Source organism: Mastigoproctus giganteus, chromosome 13, assembly GCF_048544385.1.
Source record: "Mastigoproctus giganteus isolate SK-2022 chromosome 13, ASM4854438v1, whole genome shotgun sequence".
In the NCBI taxonomy this organism is placed as follows: domain Eukaryota; kingdom Metazoa; phylum Arthropoda; class Arachnida; order Uropygi; family Thelyphonidae; genus Mastigoproctus; species Mastigoproctus giganteus.
In genome coordinates, this window is record NC_143587.1 from 162630884 (window position 1) to 162654328 (window position 23445).

At 37.8% G+C, this 23445-nt stretch overlaps 1 protein-coding gene across 1 annotated transcript in view; it reads right to left on the bottom strand.

Moving 5' to 3' along the window:
• Window positions 1-23445, bottom strand: part of LOC150076565 (uncharacterized) — a 308265-nt gene that overhangs the window by 203548 nt on the left and 81272 nt on the right. The window contains exon 3 of the mRNA XM_090387038.1: window positions 18193-18300. Coding sequence (XP_090243164.1) covers window positions 18193-18267 — 75 coding nt within the window. The 5' untranslated portion in view covers window positions 18268-18300. The remainder of the gene's footprint in view (window positions 1-18192; window positions 18301-23445) is intronic.

The window sequence follows — 23445 nt, forward strand, 5'->3', positions numbered from 1 at the left end:
CCTCCATACCTGTATGCAGTACTCAGGTTTTGGTCTGACCATTGCCATACCAGGGGTGGCCAACAAGTCAATCGTGATCTACCAGTTGATCGTGGCTTTAATTTCAGTCGATCACGACAAATTTTAAATCTATATAAAAAATTGATTAGTCAAAATTTAAATATTATTATTATGTGCTCCACTGCATATGCTTATTATAAATCCATTGAACCATGTAACTACTCTTTTCATCGTACAGCCGCCAGGCTTGTCTAACGAAAATTCACACAGTTACGTTGTGCAGAGCATAGTGTATGTATCAAATTCTTATTTAGCTTAATATTAATAACTGGACAGTATTTATATGTAAATTTAATAACCTTTGATTTAAAATGAATAGCAATACTAGAATACTTTTTTGTAATGATAAAAGAAAATTTTTTTTTTTTTTTTTTTGGTAGTTGTTGGTGCATAGGCTTCTGTGGCCATAATGCACCTTCCAAGGTTTTTGCAGTACTTTGATCCAAGCCCGAGGTGGTAATCGAACCCGTGACCTTTGGGTTGCCAGGCAGGCACTTTACCCATCCGGCTAGCCCGGTCGGCTTAAAAAAAAAAAAAAAAAATGTTGTTGTTTGATTTGCAATGCTTCCATGGCTATACATAAAAAAAAAAAAAAAGGAAATTTAGAAAGGCACTTAAACACACTGATTAGCAGTATTTTTATATATAAATATCAATTTTTGGCAATGGCTAAGGATCTCAAAGAAAAAAAAAAAAAAAAAAAATTAGGTCGTTTTGCAAATATGCAAGTTCATTTGCAAAAATATCCTGTTTTTGAATTTAATAGTGGGAAATGTTTCTGAAATTGAGAAAGTTGTGGATTTTGAAACAATTGAAGAAATTGTTCAATATACAGCAGACTCTCGATTAACCAGGACACTTCAAGACTTCAAATTAAAAAAAAAAAAAAAACAACAACCAGAAATCAAAAAATTCAAGTAATAACTAGAATAGGTATAAACAGATATTTTGCAAGTTGTAAATAAGCGGTATTATAAGTCGGCATTGGGAGATTAGTGTACCTATTATCCTGCAATCCCCACTGTCTTCACACCTGTCCCTCAAAAAAAAAAAAAAAAAAATTTTTAGTTTGTTTTAGTGCGTCGTGTTGATTTTGTTCTGTTCCATTGCAGGGCAAAAGGAAATTTTGTTTCGTTATTTATGTCAGAATTTTTTTTATAGTAAATTTTTTTTTTGTTTAGAAATCGTGAAAATGATGGGTAAACACAAAAGAGTTGCATTTTCAGTTAAACAAAAACTTGAAATTATTCAAAAGTTTGAAAACGGTGCATCTGTTAAATCTCTAAGGAACCATTATAATGTTGGTGACCAAACCATACGTAACATCGTAAAAAATAAAGGAAAGCATCATATTGGACACGTGAGTAGTGCAAGGTAAGTTTTCCGTTTTTTATCTCGCCATATATTTTACATAGGTTGCTGAACATTTTTCGATACAGTAAGTCCCCGACTTATGCAACTATGGATTTACGTAAATTTTTTTCGCTCAAATTTTTTTTTTTTTTTTTTTTTTTAGGATTGTAAAATTTAAAACAAACAAAAATAATAAATAAATAAAATAATCAATCAATAACGACGATCACAGCACGCACAAATGAGATAAGGGGTATCAAGCAAAAAAAAAAATAGGAAAGAAGAGAAGAGAAGATTCTTTATATGGGTTTTTTTTTTTTATATGATTGAAGATTTCAGGGAAGGAGAACACATTTCACCATAATAATGTTAAAACCCACACAATTCCAGCTATCGGTATTATCGCAAATGCAATAAGATCGACTTTACTACCTGTTTATAATTAGACGGATGGACAGAAAAGTCCAGTAACACGGAAGGTGCAAATTGTTTAACCTGGTGAAGTTCTTTTCAGAAAATTTAATTTTAACCATTATCATGGTGCCGACTAAGAAAATAAGTGATAGCGGTACTAGAGAATCAATTCTCCAAACACACGCCCCAGTGAATCACACCTCATTGTCAACTGCACTCCCCAGCCAGCAGCATTTCCTGGTGGAAGCATCTGGTGAACTGGCACAACAGAACTTGCCAACTATCATCAGCCAAAGTACAAAATCATGAAGCTTTCAGAGCCAGTCTTCAGAAAACCCTCAGAATAACAACCGGAGTAATCCTTCAGGCCCTCCCACCAAACAGACATATACTAAGGTGGTACAGATGCACCCGGAAAAGCATGACAGGTTAACCTTGGGGACGGTAGCTAAACCTCCCTCTTCTCTTGTCAGGCAGTTAAACCTGCAATCAGCTGATATGGTTCAATCATTTTACCCAGGTATCAATGTGCCTCACACAAATGAATATTCACCAGACATCAGATCTTCGAAACCTCATAGAAATCAACACTCAATGCCTGTCTTCAATCTATAATATCACTGCGGTCCCGACTCGCGAAAAGATTTGTCTCAAGATTGAGCCCAGCTACAACGGGCAAAAACATCAAGATGATGTTGGCTACAGAGTTCGCAGCACAAGTAGAAGTAAAACCCATCAAAACAAGGCGCCCTAGTTATACCTCATTTGTCATCTTCTGTTCTCCAGATAAACAAAGTATAATTTTAGACCCAAAACCATTCATTGACAGGGTTCATAGAGAAAATTTATTCACCAACGAAATCAACCATTCAACATAGCAACCAACAGACCAGGAACATATGAACCCAAAATACCTTCAGCTCATTTGCTTCATCCAAAACATCAGAAGTCTCACCAACAAACTAAATACACTTCAATCACTGCCCCTCATGGAAGAATATGAAATTTATAGAAACGTGGTTACCCAACAGCAATCACTTACATACACTCACGAAGCCGACAAAGTATCTCTCTAGAGAATTCCAGAAGTCAGACGAGGAGGGGAGTCGCCCTGGTCTTCAGAGAAAATTTTCAACCCACTAAAACTAAAACCAGCCAAACGCAAAACTCTGAAGCTCTTTCCACAGTGTTATTTGTTCAAGGATACCCAGATTCAAGTCTGTGTAATATATTTTCCCCCAGATCCTACTGAAGATTCAAGAGAGGAGCTACACAACTGGATAGCAACAAACTTGGAAACAAGCCTCAAAACCACAGTGACAGGTAACTTCAACATGCCTACACCATGCCATGAAGAAGCTAGGAAAGAAGTGGACACCATATTTGCTTCCCTGGGCCTCATGCAAATTGTTACGAGCCCAACCAGAGGTAATATCACACTTGACCTTGTATTCCATAATCTTGACAGCATCTCTATGATCGCCTCTTCTTTTAAATTCTACTCTGATCACAGACCTATCACATGTGAAATCGCCCTACAAAAAAATCACAATCATCACTTGCCCAGGAAAGAAAACCAACCTGAGAGCAAACTAACCTTTGCTACAAAAATTCCTGAAACCAGAAATCATCCTCAGACGTCTCAGAGAATTCAACTGGACACACCTGTTTACTGTTCCTCCTGACATAGCCCTAATCCACCTAGCCGAAGAGCTTTATGGAATAGCCAAAGAGGGAGCTGCAAAAGAAATACGCATCACCTCCAGAACCTCTGTATGGTTTAATCTAACAATCAAGCAAACTTTCCTCCAGAAGCAGAAGGCCTACCGAAGATGGAGAAAATCAGCTGATGCCAAAGACTTCAGTGCCTATAAAAAGGCAAGGGCTCTCTTCTTAAGACAAAAACGACTTGTCTGCAACCAACTTGCCCTGGATAAGCTGAAAAGATCTAAAAGATTCCAGAAACAGAGCCACAAGCAAATAACTATGAAGGAAGAAATATTTAAAGAATGGACTAAGCTCACTTTTCAACAGACCGGCCAGACACATGCACAACCCCTGGTTGCACTTTTTGGCACTATCTGCAAACCTCCAATATCACTCCTAACCATAACCTGAAGCCATCTGATGTAGATCGTCAAAAAACTTACTGATAGCTGTAGTGGGTCCCGACCGCTTTCCTCTGTTTCTAATCAAAATCTGTAGTTCATATATTATAGACCTCCTAGTCCACATTTTCAATAAAATCCTAGAAAGTGGAGAGATTCCAAAGATCTGGAACATATATTTTGTTCGTGCAGCCCCTAAATGCAGAGACCCCAAGCACACTCAAGATTTCAGGCCTATTGCCATCAGCTGTGGGTTCCTCAAGATATTTGAGAAAGCAATCCAGCTCACTACTGCAGACCACTGTTTCAATCACAGGCCTCCGTACCTCCACACCATGATTAAGGGGAGATCTACTAATAGCAATCTCCTGGACACCCTTACCAGAATCCAGAAAGCCCTCAACAACAGGACAGCTTGATGTTATCTTCTTTGACATAAAAGCTGCCTATGACAAAACAGACATAACAGCTCTAATCACCATTCTCCAGCATTACTTCAACATCATTAAATCAATCCTGGAGCATAGACATCTCATCATCTTACATTGCAACTTTAGGACAACTTGCATTACTAATAGGGGTATCCCACAAGGGGGGGGTTTCCTATCATCAACCCTATTTTCCGAAGCACTGGAGCCCTTCCTGGCATCCCAAACTGACTTCCAATCATATGCTGATGACCTGAAACTTTACATCACATCCTCCGACCACACTCAGGCTCTTAGCACTACCTTGCAGGCAAGTAAAACTATCCATAACCTTCAACAATATCTGGCTTCCATCGGATTACAAATTAATGATAATGATATCAATCTTACCATCAATGGATCACCCATTCAGAAAGTTAAAACACACAAGGATCTCTGATTAGTTTGGGATTAGGGGCTGACATTTCAGGCTCACCTCCTGAACACAAAAACCAAAATGTACTCCGCTATGTGGGCGATCCGCCAAGAACTAACTGGAATTCATGACGCCGACCTGGTAAAGAAATATGTTGTCTGATGTGTCTATCCCATACCTCTGTATGCAGCAACCATTTGGTCCTCTGCTTCCACAACAAGTTCCTCAGTCTGGAACACTGACTCCTGAAATGGCTCAACTGGCAGACTGGCAACCAATACACCATTTCTAGGGCCCAACTCTACATAAATCTAGAAGTCACCCCACGGAAACAACAGATTGTGGCAGCTATATTCGAAACAATCGCTTCGAAGCTAGTTTCGAAGTGGGCGGGCTGGCCCGCCCACTGATGATGATGAAGCTCACTAGCTTCAAAACGATCGTGTGGGTGGTGGTATCCTCTGAAAATAAATAACAGTAGTCTTCTCTACTAGAGAAGCATTATTTATTTGAAGTAGTGCAATCCAGCTATCTTGTTGTGAAGGCACCCACAATATGAGATACTATTAAAACGATGCCTTTTACACTACATACGTAGTTCAAACTTATGGGTTAACTATGGTGTATCTACACAGATATTATATAGTTAATTACCAAAACCCATAAGGATTATGCCTTGTGAATTTCGGTTTCAAAATACATTATTACCAACACCCTTTGGCATCTCTCATATTGTGGATATAACTTCGCAACTGTGATGGCATGTTGCACTACCAGAGTACCTGCCTGCCCACTGATGATGAAGCCCAATAGCTTCGAAACGATCGTCTAGAGCAGTGGTGGCGAACCTATGACACGTGGGTCAGATACTGACCCACGAAGGCTTTGTAAGTAACCCACACGCACGCGTTTACTGTAATATTGGCCTACTTTTTTTAAATTAGAACAGAGAGAAAAGATAATCGAAAATATTAAACAATTATAAAATATAAATATGTAATGTCAGATTTATAAAAAAAATAAATAAAAATAAACAGAATGATTCACAAACAAGTGTTTTAAAAACTTTTTTGACTCCGAAAAATAACATTACAGCTGCTAGTGTTCAAGTAACCCATTGCATTGCTCGCCATGGGAAACCTCTTTCAGAAGGAGTTTGTAAAACAAGCATTTTTAGAATGTAATTCTACTGTTTTCAGATTTTAAAGAAAAAGACTCGATTATAAAGCGTATAAATGAGTTACCAATAAGTCGCAATACTATTAAAGATCGAGTAATAGAATTAGAAAGAAATATTTCTTCTCAAATACATAACGACTTAAAGTCTGTAGAAATGTATTCGATTGCTTTAGATGAGAATGATTATGTAAATGGTTATGTACAACTAGCAGTTTTTGCTCGATATAATGCAGGCAATATAATGAAAGAAGAGTTAATAAAACTAATAACATTGAAAGGAAGGTGTACCGGTCTTGATATTTTTAAAGAATTTGATAATGCATTTTTAAAAAAATGGAAATTGACCTACAAAAAATTGTTTTTGGAACAACACACGGTGCTCACAATATGGTGGGAAAAAAACATTGGTTTTATTCAGCAGCTTAAGCAAAATATTAGACATTCTCTGATAGAATTTCGTTGTATAATACACCAGCAAGTTGTATGTGCGAAGCAAGGTTTAAAAACATTTTCTAATGTAATGCCAGTTGTAATTAAAGTTATTAACTTTATAAATGGTCTTAATAAGCGAGAATTTGCACAATTATTAGAGGAAATTGAGTGCCAATATTCTGGGATTTTGATATAAAACAATGTTCGATGGCTCAGTTGCAGCCAAGTTCTTAATCGGTTTGTCATTTTATTAGACGAAATAAAGCTCTTTTTGAATGAAAAAAAGAATAGTTATGACGAATTTTCAAATATAAATTGGCTAAATGATTTAATGTTCTTATGTGATATCACTCAGCATTTCAATGAACCGAATAAAAAACTTCAGGGACATGGACAAATTGCATTAATGATGTTTGAAAATATCAAAATATTTATGAAAAAACTTGATATCTTTATTAAAGATTTGGAAATGAGCACCATGAAATATTTTACTCAATTACAAAAACATTTTCAAAACACTAAAGATTTTGAAAATATTCTTGACATTCAAGAAAATGCAATTAAAATATATTTAACCATTTTGCAAAAAATAAAACAAGCTTTCCATGAGAGATATAATCAATTTAAAAGTTTGGAAAATACATTTCGCTTTATTTTATGTGCACATAAAGCAGAGTACGATACAATGCAGCTAAACGATTTTATGTGGCTAGGTATCACTAACTTAGAAATGGAATTAATTGAATTCCAAAGCAGCATAGTGTGGAAAAATAAATTTGAAAACTTGATTTTCGAAGTAGAAGGAAAAATTTCAGAAAGTAATGCAGCTAGGCCTAATGAAGATCCCACACTAAAAGTTGAAAATATTATATTAAACGCATGGTATTCTTTACCGAATATTTTTTCATGTATGAGGAAACTGGCTAACGCTCTTCTCACAACGTTCGGGTCCACATATTCATGTGAAAAATTGTTTTCCTCAATGAATTTTTTAAATCTTCCAACAGGAATAAACTTGGAAATGAATTGACTGCAAAATGTATTAAAGTAATGAACACGAAGTATGTACCTAATATTAAGAAACTGTCTGAAAGTAAGCAACAACAAATTTCGCATTAAATATACTTTTATCAACTTTATTACACATACTGTATCTGTAAATATGTTAATTATTAATGAAGAATATTTCAAAATAAAGGCGTTTTCTTTTATTCCTTGCTCATTCAAATACTTTGTGCAGAGGCAATATTGGTCATGATGTCACCTGGTGCGGTACAAGGTATCAAATCAAGCTTCGATATTTACTTTTTTTTTTTAGCTCTTCGCAAAAGTTAAAGTTATAAATCAAAAAGGAAACAAACCTTTTTTGGATTATTTCAAAAGTGAGAACCAAAAAGATTCAACTATCAACTTGATCTCTTAACAAATTGTTTGATGTTTCCAAATAATTGGCATCCTTTTTACCCCCCCCCCCTTTCTAATTGAGACCACTAACTTATGACTCACGGGCTAGTATTTTAAAAAAGAAATAAAAATAATTGACCCACTCTTCAAAAAGGTTCGCCATCACTGGTCTAGAGGTTGGTTTGTGATTTGTTTTGTTCAGATGTGTTCTACTCATTCTGAAAGTTGAGGAAAGTGTCCGATTGTATCAAGGTCCTTTCAGCTGAGGTAACCCCCTTGTGGGGGAACCTCCTTTAGTAGGGTAGTAAGTGATTGATTTTCTTTTGTTTTACATTTCTTTGAAATTTATTTCTGCCAAGTTCGGTATTTTCTTTTTTCGTTTTGCTGGTGTCACACAGGACACGGGATATTTATCTATTCATTTTCCTTAAGGAACGGAGATTGATTATGGCACAGTTCTTTTTTAGAGAAAGGACAGTGGAGTTTCAGACTACACAGGTTTGTTCAATTAGAGAGGTAATGCAGGGAGTGACTCAGGTTGTTTCGGTTCACGAAATAAAAGGATTAACTCCATTACCGAAGCAGAAATATCAGTTGGTCTTGAAAACAGTAGAGGCAAGAGAAAAGGTTTTGAAAACGTTTTCTATTAGAAATGTCATGATCACACCTGTGCAAATTGGTAACATATGCAAAGTGGTTACTATTGACAGGTTTCGGGCAGAAATGTCTAATAGTCCTGTCCAGAGCTTTTTAAACAAGTTTGGTAAGGTTATTAAGATTCACAGGAAAGAATATGAGGAATGGCCAGGCGTAGAAACAGGTACGGTGAAAATTCATATTGACATGTAAACGCCCGTGCCAAACATCATCGATTTGATGGGTCACAGGTTATTAATAAATTACACAGGAGTTCAGAAAGTTTGTTTGAGGCGTGGAGGTAAAGACCATTTGGGAGCAGAATGCCAAAAATCACGTTGTTTTAATTGCAATGGCACAGGTCACATTACGGCCAACTGCCTTAATAATTGTAAAAAATGCAGAGCTTTTTTCCACACATAAATTCATTCAATGCCTGGAATGCATGCTTGCCAAAAGAATTTCTGGTGCGGGAGGACAGCAGAAAGCGAGCAAGCTGCCAAAAGATATGCCTAATGCTGAGAGCGTGGAAACCATAGTAGTGCAGAGGGGTGAAACGCAGATTAAAGAAATCACACCAACATTTACAATAGCGTACGATATGTCAGCACACAATCGGAACACGCGGAGCGGAACTAACTGAGGACGTGGAAGTGGAAAATACAGTGCGAAATGTACATAAGCGGGGGGGGGGGGGAGAGAAGGAAGAAATAAAAAAAAAAGAGCAGTAAAACTAAAAGGGCAAAAGGGGGAACAGAGGAAATTCAAGAAGAGACCGAAATAAAACAAATAGAGGGGGAAGAGGTATCAATTTTGTCAGGCGGTAAGAAAGATTGCAAAACACTTTTGGGGTCAGATTCGGATTCAGATGGCATACAAACAAGGGAATACAAAGGAATAGAATGGTTAAATGTAGTAGGAAACACAAAAGAATACAGGGAATATAGGCGAAGCTTGGCAGAAATTGTTAAAACTCGAGGAGAACAGGTTTTTCTTTGGAATGAAAATGAGGAGGGTGAAGTAGTAAATATACAGTTCGCTTGGGGAGATTTTGTTATTTCCAGTATTACAAACAAGACTGTTGGAGATCTCACTGTGTTGCTCACCAATAACAAATTAAAGTTAAATGCTGAACATAGGAATATCTTAGCAGAAGTTCTAGTAAAGTTCTGCTCATAATGTCTGGAATAACATTTATGTTGTTAAATATACAGAGTCTGAGAGCAGTTAACAAACAAAGGATGATATGGCAAATTATAATGAACATGGGGGTGAAAATTTGGTTTCTACAAGAAACCCACTTTGCAAGTTTAGCAGACAGCCAGCAGTTTCAAAACAGATACCGGTTCTTAGGATTTTGGAGCTTTGGGACAAATCGATCCGCAGGGGTGGGAATAGTAGTGGTTCCTCCAATTTTAGGGACAATACGACTGGTGGGTAGGGATACAGAAGGTTGGGTTGTGGCAGTGGATTGGAGTTATGGGGGGCGCACGATTAGACTAATCTTGTCTATAGCCCAAATTCCACTTTAGAAAGGAAAACTCTGTTTCAGGGACTGGGCAACAATATTAGGGAGGGTTCAGTGGGTTGTAATAGCAGGGGACTGCGTTCCTGACCCCACTATGGACAAATTTCTGGGGGGGTACCCGGCATCATGGTACAGGAGGGTTTGTGAATTAATCAAGGTTTGTACTAAATGGGACTTGGTAGATGTCTGGAGAGAAAAAAATCCGGATAACGAGCGGCCACCAAAATAGCCAATAATATAGGAACTAGGATTTTTTTTTTTTTTTTTTTTTTATGAGAACCCCAAACACGAGAGGTATTAGAACCTATAGTACTTAGTACAGTGCTTGGGTTGGAGGTTCAGAAGAAGAAAGAAGATATTTGTTGATATTGGACTTGAACTTCTGTAGATTGTAATTTTCAGGAAATACGTATGAAGGAAGGTTGTTCCAGAAAACGGGAGTTGAATGAATAAATGAGGAAGATGAAAAGTTGGTTCTGTGAGTTTGTAGTTGGACAGTAAATGGTGTTGGCTGATGGCGGCACGTGTTCGGACTGTTTTGAAAGAGAGAGCGGGAATTATAGAAGCCAATTCAGAAGAACAGTGCCCATGGAAGTATCTGTAGAAGAGGCATGCAGCAGAAACAGTGCGTCTATGAGAAAGCGAGTGGAGAGACTCTGTTAGAGATGAATCATTAATTAACCTAACTGCCCTCTTCTGAATGGAATCAAGAAGACTGAGAGAGGTTTTGGGGGCACCACCCCAGATGTGGGAACAATATTCCATGGCAGGGCGGATTTGCGATTTATACAGAGTGAGCAGCTGTTTGGAAGAAAAGTAACGACGACAGCGAAAGAGAAAACCAAGTTTTTTAGATGCAGAGGAAGCAATATTTGTAATGTGCTTGTGCCAAGAGAGATTAGAAGTCAGGGTAATCCCCAAAAGAGATATATCATTTTGTAAAGAAATCGGAGTGTCACTAAAGATAAGCATAGGAGCAGAAGAATCCTTTTTGCGAGATATAAGACAAGATTGAGTTTTAGAAGGGTTGAAATCAACTAAGTTGTCTTTGCCCCACTGGAGAATTACCTGAAGATTGGCATTTAAGGAATTGGCAGAAGATTTTCGAGAACTTGAAGCTGATTGAGCTGGACAAGGTTTCTCAAAATGGAAAGCTGAATGCAATGTACTATCATCGGCAAAACTATGGATAGGATTTCCAGTCAATGGAAGAAGGTCATTAATATACAAGAGGAAAAGAGTGGGGGAAAGAACTGAACCTTGGGGGACACCAGCATTAGTGGAGAAGTTAGAAGACAGAGAGCCATCTACCATCACCCTCAGTGAGCGATCAGAGAGAAAACTGGATAACCAATTACTAAAAACAGTTGGCAAACCATAAGATGGAAGCTTGTTTAGAAGACCTTTATGCCAAACACGATCAAAAGCCTTTGAGATGTCAAGAGCAACTACTTGTGTTTCACAGAACCTTTCCATTGAATTAGTCCATAAATGGGTAACATAAGCCAGAATATCACCAGTGGATCGACACTGACGGAATCCATACTGGCGATCGTTGATCAGACGGACGGTTTCTAGGTAGTTTAAGAGTTGGCGGTTAATTGATTTCTCCATTACTTTAGAAAGAGTAGAAGTAATTGCAATGGGACGATAATTGGATGGGAGGGATTTGTCACCCTTTTTAGCAACTGGCTGGATATGAGCAAATTTCCAAGCAGAAGGAAAAACACCTTTGGAATAAGAAAGTGAAAAAAGGCGGCAAAGAATAGGAGTAAGTTCAGGAGCACAGGTTTTGAGAACAAGTGGAGAAATACCATCAGGACCTGGAGCTTTCTTAGCATCAAGATTCATCAAAATCCTTCTCATATTCTTTTGACAGAAGACCACAGGAGGCATTGAATGGAGCGTGTTAGGAATGGTGGGAGGTGTTTTACCAAGATCATTAATACATGAGCTCGAAGAAAAATGGGATGCTAGCAGGTCAGCTTTATCCTTGGCTGAAGTGACAACAGAACCATCTGGTTTGGACAGAGGTGAGAGCAGAGATGGGCAAAAGTTGCGGCCAATAGCTTTGGCAAGAGACCAGAATGCTCGGCTACCATTAGGGCAAGAAGCAAGTTTTCTACTCTTAGCCTGTTCAAACTTTAGTTTGGACTGATTAATAACTGCTTTACAATTGTTGCGAGCTTTGGTGTAGGCAGAAAATGAAACTGAAGAATTAGAAACAAGCCAATTACGATATGCAACATTCTTCTCTTGGACAGCCTTAGCACATTTATTGGAAAACCAAGGTTTAGATAAAGGACGAGATTTTAAAGTGGAGTGTGGGATAAAGGATTCCATTCCTGCAAGAATAATTTCACTGACACGATCTGAGCAAACGTTGACATCAGAAGTTTTGAAACAATAATCAGACCAAGGAAAAGAAGTCTCGCAGGTCATCCCATTTTGCATTCTTGTAATGCCAAACAATACGAGGTTGGGAATAGCCATGAGATAAAGGTTCCATTGGAGAAGAGACAATCACCAAGTTGTGATCTGAAGTGCCTAAAGGACCTCTCACTTCAATCTTGTACTTAGAAGGGTTGTTTGTGAGAAAAAGATCAAGCGTATTGGCTGTATGATTAGGATTGTCCGGTATTCTTGTAGGTAAATGAACAATCTGTGCTAGGTCATTAGTAATTGCAAAAGCCTCAGCATCTCGACCTGCTGGGCCGGTGTGACTAGAAAACGGAAGCCAGCTGGAGTTGTGAACGTTAAAATCACCAAGGAAAATTACCTCACTGTTAGGAAAGTTGGACTGGAGAAAGTCAAGTTGCAAAGAGAGGAAGTCAAAGAGCTCCAAGTGATTAGTGGAGTTGGGAGAATGGTAGAGACAACAGTTGAATTTTACACAATGAGGTAGAGAGATTTTAAGCCAGAGAAGATCAAAGAGAGGAGATTCCAAATTGCCAAGTCTCTGACAGGGAATATCAGAACGGACATATGCACAAGTACCACCTTTGAGGCGAAAGGAATCATACAGCAAATAATTTGGACATCTAAGATGAGCAGTAGTTGAATCAACTGATAACTGAGATTCCGTCAGAAAAAGTACATGGGGTTTGGAAGACTGCAAGTGGAAATGGACATCGTTGAGATTGGAACTGAGACCACGTATATTTGTGAAATGAATTAGGAAGTCGTTGGGAGGTTTAGATCTTTTCGCAGATAAGCTTGCTCTATTATTTTGACAATTCATGGTGTATTCAATAGTAAGAAAAAGTGGGTGGGACATGCTGTATGAAGTAATGAAATTTTTGGATATGGCTCACATGTGGTAAGAATATACCCAGATCCTTGACATAATGGGGCCTCGACAATGCTCCCCGCACACACACACTACTCGGCCTCCCTCCAGTCACTATCTGGCAGAGTAGAGGTAGCAAGATTATACACTAGCTGATCCGGAAGCCTCCTAGAGAGTTACCAATAGGTTTGGTCCAGTGTACTATCTAGCGGCCGGCCTGCGAACACCGTTTTAGAGCTGTACCCTCGAAATGTAAGGAATATTGGATCTCACCACGACATTCATCATAACCTCAAAAATCATCAATCATACTGCATGATGGAAGAGATAGGGAAGGGTTGCCCGGAACTTAGCTCTAGAGACTAAACATGGGTTCCAACGCTTCAAGCCTCCAATAAGCAAAGTGGTGGTATTTCACCGGTTGATGAGAGTCATCTACCACCTAGTACTGCCTGGTAACATAGAGGGGCGGCGTTCCTCTATGTGGTGTGGGCGCCACACCTCGACCCCTGCTTACGTTGGTTCACACCTGGGTGGTCACCCACCATGTACTTGTGCATGAAGGTTATACCCAGGATTACTAACAGTCCCACCATCGTGAAGGTGCAAGCAGAGGATTTGGCTGTCATAGACCGTCCGGACTTCGCCGAAATTGGGTCCACTTGACTTGAGTGTCACCCGAATATCAGTTCCATCAGCGTTTTAGACTCCCAGGTAGCAAGAACAGCTTGTCTGGCATATCTGAGAGAATGTCTGTGACAACCTCAAGGACCAAATATCGCACTTATGCAACGAGTCAGTTGAAGGATAAGATAACGATGATACGGCATGTGAAATTTGCTGGAGGTCAACAAGTTTCAGATGCTATTAGGTGGGTCGGAAAACTGCTAGCTTGAGGGGAGACAAAGACGAATAGATTAACAGTAGCCACTGGCAGAGGTGAAAGATTCTTGCACTGCTTCTATTGGAATGAGCAGAAGCCTGAAAAACAAGATGCAGGATATTTCAGAGACTGCCGGGAGTCATTGCGGTACAAGTAAACACATGGGTTGTGTTAGGGTAGCTAAGAATAGAAATAGGTGCATGTATACCTGCGTGTACACCAATGCTAGGAGTTTAGTAAATAAATTTGATGAATTTGAGGTATTGCTCAAAACATCAAAGGCAGATATTGTTGGGATATCAGAGACGTGGTGTCACACAGATATAAGGAATGCAGAACTGGAACTAATTTTTCATTAGCCAGGTAAATCCCGAGATTTCTCAGGATTTTCTTACACCTGGCAGCAGACAACTGACTTTCATTTTACTTATATTGTACAGCAATGTAGGAACAGTAGCACATTCCTGTTCCGCCAGTAAGCAAAATATAATTTGCTGTCCTAGATGCAGAATACTGAACCCACAAAAATAATTCGCAAAAACAATATCGACGCCCTGTTGAACTGCCGCCCATAAGCTACGCTTACCTTGCCTATCCACTTGGGGCGGCCGTATGTCAGAATGCAGTTAGTTCGCAATTATTGCTTGTGGCGGGAGGTTACTGCTTGTGCGTTCCATTTGATTTTTTAAATTTATTTATACTATGAGTAAGTATACTATGAGTATTTATTTATACTATGAGTAAGTATACTATGAGTATTTATTTATACTATGAGTAAGTATACTATGAGTATTTATTTATACTATGAGTAAGTATACTATGAGTAAGTTCAATGAGTAAGTCATTGAACAGTGGCTAGAAAAAGTAAAAAGTGTTTCGTGGGATGTAAGTTCTTTAAAAGGGAGTAATGAAGAGTTTTTCTGTTCCTTTCTTTTAACTCAAGTGCTAATTTATTAAAAAAATCTGTATAATTTGCACACTTTTTGGCATACACGAGATAACTTGGGATAGCCCAAATGAGTTAATTACTCCCATGTATTTTCTACAAAAAAATTAATAAAATACACAAAACTATACAATGAGTATTCGCATGATGCATACTTTTAATCTGTAAAATAAAAAAAGGTCGATCCGTTACGGCACATCTGAAAAAAAATGTTCCGGGAAGGGATTAAATAATTCAAGGAAGAACTAAACAAAACTATTGGATGGAATGGATTGGTGAAATAGGATTTTTTTTTTTTTTTTTTTTTTTCTGGCTGTTGCTGTATAACCTTGCTTTCTTGCATCAATTGCCACTGCTCCTGATAGTAATCAGTCTATGCCACTACAACAAGACTAGAAAAACTGTGCAAAAATGAGAAGTGGGAGCTGAAGTTTAATATTAATAAATGAAAGGTGTTGCATTATGGATAGCAACAATCCCAGAAAAACATACTAACAGTGTGTGACCACACTCAAGGCAGCAGAAAACAAAAAAGTCCTGCAGAGGGAACTGTGATGCAGACATGAAGTTCACTGAGTAGTGCAAGCAGGCTGTTAGACAGCCTGCTTGCACTACTCAAGCAGGCAGACAGATCATGTGGTTTAGTCTATGATATACAGGAATTTTGACAGTATGGCTAAAGAGATAAATATTCTGCTGTAGAAGACAGAACAGGCTACATCTTGAGGTACTACATACAGGTCTATAAGCCTGTATGTAGTGAAGGAACCAAATGGTATTTTAGGGAACCAAGAGAGGCTTCAATTCTGCAAACTGTGGTATCTGGAATCTAGGCATCTGTGAGGAGATGATCTGATTGAGATATTAAAGGCTTTGAGTGGAATGAGCAAATTTATGCTAAAGGTATCCTTACTGTTACACAGACAACACACATGTGGTGACATAAATTTAAATTGAGAAAGAATGGTTAGAGGATAGATGCGTTTGAATTTGCTTTCAGTCAGAGGGTAGTTGAACGTTGGCACAAACCTCCATCTGATGTTGTGGAAGTGTGTAATTTGAATAAACTTAAGTAAAAATGAAAGAAAAATTATTTGAAGGGATAGACAGGTGATGTGGGAGTTTTTTTTTTTTTTTTTTTTTTGATGCTGTATAAGCCTACTTCCTTGCATCATTTCCTAATATTAATATTGTGCATATATTATTATTATTATTTTTTTATCTGAGGGGCACTGTTCATTATGAATTTTACCCTCATGGTCAAATAGTGAACCAAGGAATACAAAACTCAAACAATTTTTTGGCAATTGCATGGCCAGAAAAGTGAACTTTGAGGAACTGGAACTTATATGACAATGTCACGATACAAGCTGATATAATGCACTAATATGATTACCTGCACAATCTGCACTTTCCATTCAAGAATTTCTTGCAAAGTACAGTAATACCCCGAAGTTACGCGATAGGTGGGTCCGACGAAAATTGCGTAAGTCGAATTCGCGTAAGTCGGGGTACAACTTTGCATATAAATACATATAAATTTTGCTTAATTGGGACCAAGGACTAACATAAACACTAGTTTAGAAGAAAAATATTAATAAAATTGCAGTTCTTTATACATATTAATACAAAATATGTATTAAAAAACAAATGACTTACGTTAAAAAGTTATTTCGATGTCGATTGCTTCATAAAATCTAACAAATTCGTCTGACGACACAGCGCGTTCTTTTTTTCACGCAGAATTTCTTCGTAGCAAGCTAATAATTTTTTTATTCCTTTGCTTTGTAGCTATAACGCGTTCTTCGTTGGAGTCTATGTTTTCTAAAATTTTTAAGCCCTTTACAATTGAGCCCTTTTCAATTTTCAACCTGTCAAGTTTGCAATTGTCATGTGCTTTTCGCCGTTGCTTCATTAAGGCCTGTAGCACGTGCAATATCACACGGTCTTTCATTTCGCTCAAAGCGTTTCACAATTTCATATTTTTTCTCTATCGACAGAGGCGGACTGGCCATAAGCCTTACCGGGGAAACCCCGGTGGGCCAGTGTGATTTTGGCCATAAACCATAGTATGAGGCCACTATAAATTTTCCCGGGTAAGAATTTTTGATCCAGTCCGTCTCTGTTTATTGATAATTCCTTTTCTTTTTCTCTCTGAATCTGCAGTGTCTTCACCAGGACGCTTCCTTTTCACACCTTTTAATTAAGTATTTTACTCATTTTTAGGGAATAAAGCACAATTACAAAATGAGGAGGCACGCTTGATACGCATAAACAAAGCTGCGCGCATGTAGCAACTGAATAAACAACACCATAAAGGCAGAGATACACTATTAACACCTCACATTTCTAGGGGTTACTACCATAAAACAATAAAAATCCAGTTGCGTTTCTGCTAGTGAAATCTGTTATAAACTGGTAGTAAACTCGATCTAATTGCATTTGCGATTATACCGATAGCTGGAATTGTGTTGGTTTTTACGTTATTATGGTGAAATGTGTTTCCCCTTCACTGATATAAAAAACATAAAAGCAGCAAAGTTGAATTCTTTCGCTCTCATTCTCCGCCGTCGCACCTTATATCGATAACATATGAAAAACGACCTTGAAGATAGTGGGCGGCAGCGTTGCCAAACGAAAAAAATCAAGAACCGCGTAACTCCGAGTTCGCATAAGTCGGGGTATTACTGTACTCCATATGGCTCCTCATCTTCCCCCTCCCTGTTATGCTTCCAAGTGCAAAGCCCCCAACCCCTAAAAGAGATCTGTATTGACTGAAGAAATTATATACAATGTGACATTGTAACAATTAGCAATTGTTCCTGTGTCACAAGATGCCTATCAGGAATGCCTCTAGAATTTGTAGAAACAATGAAATCAGTGTATACAGTATCAGGAGAATTCTTCGAAGGAAATATATCAGAATGGTCCATAAGCTTCAACATTTCCCAAATATTAGTTCAGTCTCCAAACTTTTCGATCAGCTTATAAATACAGAAATATAACATAATACTTATACATTGTATAGAGTCATTACAGCATTTGTGTTCTCATCTGTTAACTCGCATGGCATGTAAAACTCATTCATCTGAAAGAAAAAAACTTCAAATTACTTACTCTAGGACTGAATGCTACTCCCCTAACACTTCCTTGATGAAATTTTAGAAACTTTGGTGATCCTTCTTGTTGCATGGCTAGGGTGACGGATGGTAACTGAGTGAGTACCTAAAAGAAGTAACACATTCGTGTTAGAACAAAATATTGATGGCTCCTAATTTTTGTGAACATGTCAAAGTTTTTTTTGTATCTATACAAGGGTAAGGAGATGCATGGAAACTTGCATCATGGAAATAAAAGTTCCAACTGATGACTGATTTCATTATTTATAAAATTATTATCATTTAACCATTTGAAAGTCCATCAAAGGTGCTCACCTGAAAAGTTCCCTAATGCTTAAAATAAAAGTTCTGCCTTTTACCTATCTCCTTTAACCCTTTGTGGTCTGAAATAAAATTTCATAATCAGCAAAACCAAACTGTTGAGGAAGTGGCTACAATCGTCAGCTTTGCCAATTATGAAACCTGTTTTTCTTGATGTGTTGGCATAATTATTGTACTGCCATTTATTTATGCTTCATATAAATGGTGCAAAGCACTAGACTAATGTTTATATTTAATTGTTAACAGCAGGCAGCAGTTTTTTCCCCTTCATTTTAGATGACACAAGAGTGGCTTATACTGTGTTAGAAGTGAATGAAGTGTTTATGGTGTCAGTACCTTCTAAAAGCCTTTCTGATAAAGGAACCGAAAAATTTTTTATAACTTTCTGATTCAGAATTTTAAATGAATTAGAAGTTTTTTTTTTTTTAATGAAAAAAAAAAAAATAATAAAATAAATAAATAATAACATAATGGAATACTGGTCTAAAAAAATGGACAGACAGAATTTAGTTTTTCAATATTGTATTTATCAGGAAGAGATTTCTGCAGATAGTGTGGATGTTGCATCTCTGCCCACCAGCGAAACAGAAAACAAAAGGAATTCAAAGTAGGAGATCTAAAGTAAAAATATTTTCTGTGATTTGAATGAAAAGTTTGGTGGATATCTTGTTCTAGAAAGAATTACTGCATCATATGAAATCTACCTTTGTTGGTTTCAGGGGTAGAATTTTATTCAAATGTTATAATTAGACATTGGATTATTTGCATATTTTGGTTAATTTAATGATTAGTGAATATAAATGCATATAACATGAATATCATTAGCAACACGGATCAGTTTTATCGACATGTTATCGACAAAGCTCTATATAATGACCCTGTTTGTTGTTTGTTTGTTTGTTATTTGGTTTTTAGGAGCATTAGCAACTAAGGCCATATTGCTCCGGGAATATGCGGTGGTCATTCCCTGACTTTTCCACATCCTCTGTATTTGGTGGTCACAGGCTCAAACCCCGGTCTAATCAAGAAGCGTGTGCTACGCCCTGCTGCTCAAGCTCACCTGGCTACAGAGGTGCCAACGACCCTGTAAGGAATGAGAAAAACGGTTGTTATGTTGGAAGGACGTTATATCAATCATTCGTAAAATCAGCAATAAAAGTAAGAGCTTAAACATTTAATGTAATTCTACTAATACATTATATTATGATTGTAAATTTTGCATTTAATTAAGGTTACAATTTAATTGTAAATTTCACTACACAGGCTCCATACCTATTTGTAGAACTGTTCCATACTTTAAAATAATCTGTCAAAACACACTGTTTCAATAGTAGAGCATGTTTTAAAAGAGAATTATGAAGGTTCGCGATAGCAGTTATTTCACTTTTGGTTAGGCTGCACTTAAAAAAAAAAAAAAAAAAATTGATGTTCTAATCCTTGATGATCATCTTTCACTGGAACTTCTTGTTCAATCACAGTAGGTTCCTCATTTTCATCACTACAAATTTCAGAAGATTCTATTAAGTTTGCAATGAGTTCCTCTTCATTCATGCATATCCTGAAACATTCAATGTCCGCATCCACTGCATAATCTTTGAAGCCTGTTTTTTCTGAAAGTTTAGGTGAAGACAACATACATGCTCAAATATTTCTTTCCTACTATTGGACCGTTCTTCACAATTAATAGAGGAAGAACACGAAACTTTCCACATTGCATCATTCAAGGCAGAAAATTCAGCATGTTTGAAGCAGTTGGTGATCACTTTTTCATCAACTTCATTTCATACTGAAACATGTAAATATACATTGCTTGCAGGATGCCGATTTCGCATTGAATTTTGCCTTCAAGACAACACAATTTTGTTTAATAGCATTCTTTGGAAATGATTCCAAAGAATGCTATTAAACAAAATTGTGTGCTACAAAGAATGCTACAAAACAAAATTTAAAAAAAAGTGATTAACAAATGATTTATAGCCGACCGGGCTAGCCGGGTGGGTAAAGTGCTTGCCTGGCAACCCCAAGGTCGCGGGTTCGATTCCCGCCTCGGGCTTGGATCAAAGTACTGTAAAAACCTGGGGAGGTGCATTATGGCCACAGAAGCCTATGCGCCAACAACTACCAAAAAAATAAAAAAAAAAAAAAAACACAAATGATTTCTAGCGGTCAGGGTGAAGAACTGACGTCATATTTGGTGGTAGGTACTCAACAGTGATTGCACATAGGTCATTTACTTTACAATGAGGGATGCCACAAACATCAAATAAATTTTCCATTCTACTCACTCATTCTGCGATCTAAGACTCTGATTCATTCTTCATAGATTTGTGATGTCATCCATGTCTTTTGGTGTGCTCGATACACATTCGGTAATGTCTTCGAACCTTTAAAGCATCAAGGCTTTTGGGCTTTCCCAATGATTAAAAGAGGAAACTTCTCTGTGCCAGACATGTTTGCTGCTAGGAGAACAGTTATTCATTGTTTGGCCTTTGTCCTGCCACTACATTTCTCACCTTTAAATGTAAATATTTTATCTAGTAGCAATTTAAAAAAAGAGTCCGCTTTCATCAGCACTGAAGATGTCTGTGGTCGTATGTCAGCAAAACATTTTTTTAACTATTTTCTTCCCATTCTTTTGTGGCGTTATTGTACACGATTGCACTTTCACCATGCACTTTTTTTGAAAGACAGGTCATGATGAGTCTTAAATTTCTGGAGCCATCCATCTGAATTTATAAATTCTTCAATATCAATTCAACGCACAAACAATTCAGCCTTAGCTTTTAAAAGATTACCATCTACGGGAACGTTTTTTGCATGCATCATCGATTAGCCATTCAAAAATTACCTTTTTAAGCACCAGATACTTCAAATTTCATGCTGAAATCCTGCCCGGTATAGCAGATTTCTCTAAACTCTTTCATTAGCATTAGTAGAGGCATTTGATGCAAGAAAGCAAGCTTATGCAGCATCAGTCAAAAAAAAAAAATTAATTAATTAATTAAAAAAAATAATAATAAATAAATAAAAAATAACCACTTCCACTTCACCCCTCTGTTCGTTCGAAATACCTGTCCAGCTGAGCCTTAAACTTATTTAGGCTATCAACTTCCACGACAAGGGATGGAAATCTATTCCACCAACCAACCACCCGCTGGCTAAAGGCAAATTTCCTCACGTCTATCCTACATCTGTCCTTTCTCAATTTGAATTTATGCCCTCTCAGGTGATTATTCTGAGCAAGAGGAAGAATCCCATCAGCATTGAGTATGCTCAAACCATTCAAGGCTTTATACACCTCTACCAGATTACCTCACCGGTGCCTAGTCACCAGACAATGTAATTTGCAAAACTTAAGCCTTTCTTCGTAAGAGCACCCCTTTGTTCCATTCACTAAACTTGTTGCCCTTCTCTGTACTCGTTCCAGCATCTCTACATCCTTCTTGAAATGAGGCCTCCAGACCTGTATACAGTACTCTAGGTGTGGTCTGACCATTGCCTTATACAAGGGAATAATCACCTCCTTATCCCTGCTAGAAAAATTCCTATATATCATCGACAATACACCATGAGCTACGCTTGCAGCCCATCTTCACTGCTCAGAAAACTTCATATCTGCCTGCACAATCACCCCCAGGTCCCTTTCATTCTCTACCACTGTCAGTGTAGTACCACAGAGTTGATACGTTGCTCTGGGGTTGCTGTTTCCCATATGTAGTACTTTACATTTGTCAATGTTAAACTTCATTTGCCACCTCTCAGCCTATCTGCTCAACCTTTCCAGATCCTGTTGCAGTAGCATAGTGTCTGTAGTGTCCTTACAACCCTGCCAACCTTCATATCGTCTGCAAACTTGGACATTAAGCTTGATATACCATCATCAATATCATTTATAAATACAGAAAACAATAATGGACCCAATACTGAAACCTGAGGGACTCCACTAATAACATTAGTCCATGATGAGCAGTGTCCATTGATTACCACTCTGTCTTCTCCCCCTCAACCACCCCTTTATCCATAGCAGCAATTTGTTTCCAGTGCCACACTGCTCCAATTTGTGCAGCAGTCTTCCATGTGCAACAGTATCAAAAGCCTTTCTAAGATCCAAGTATATAATATCAAAGTTATTCCCTGCATTCAGTTCTTTTGTGACTGCATCATAGTATCCAATCAAATTGGTCAGGCAAGACTTCCCCTTAACAAAACCATGCTGTGTCTGAGCTATGACTGAAGTCTTGTCTAGATGATCCTGCAGTGCTTCTTTAAAAAGTGCCTCCATTAATTTTCCAGGAACAGAATCGCTTTCAATCGCTTTCCGAATAGTGAACAGAGAGAGAGTGCTCTTAGGAATGCTCAACTGTTTGGCACTGTCAGTCTTAGAATGCACACAATTATCTACGGCTTACAAAATCCTAATTTTATCTGCAATTGGCAAAGCATTCTTGGAGCCATACCAACAAACCTGGAAAAATTAGGTTTTTCATCCAGTAAGTCAGGCAAATTGACCAGAGAACACACAATTTACAGACACAACATAATATTATAATTTGGGTAAAAACCAAATTATGATATTAGGGTCACCTGTAAATGATTACATCTACCCATATATTTATTTTGTCTATAAATTGCACTCTTCTCTGGTCAATTTGCCTGTTTTGCTGGATGAAAAAAACCTTGTTTCCGGGGGGAAAAATCTTGATATTTACACCTGAGACCGACTAACTCAGCCATGGAGTGAAAAAAGCCCATTAAAGTTCCCCGGGCCATCGACGGGATTCAAACCCAGGCCTTTTCCGCCCGGTGTGGGGAGGATAGTGACGATACCACTGTGCTATCCGCACAGACAACACACGAGTAGTTGAAGTGACTTTCTGCGTGACCCTAACATAAGTTTTTTTTTTACCAATAAACATACACTAACTAATAA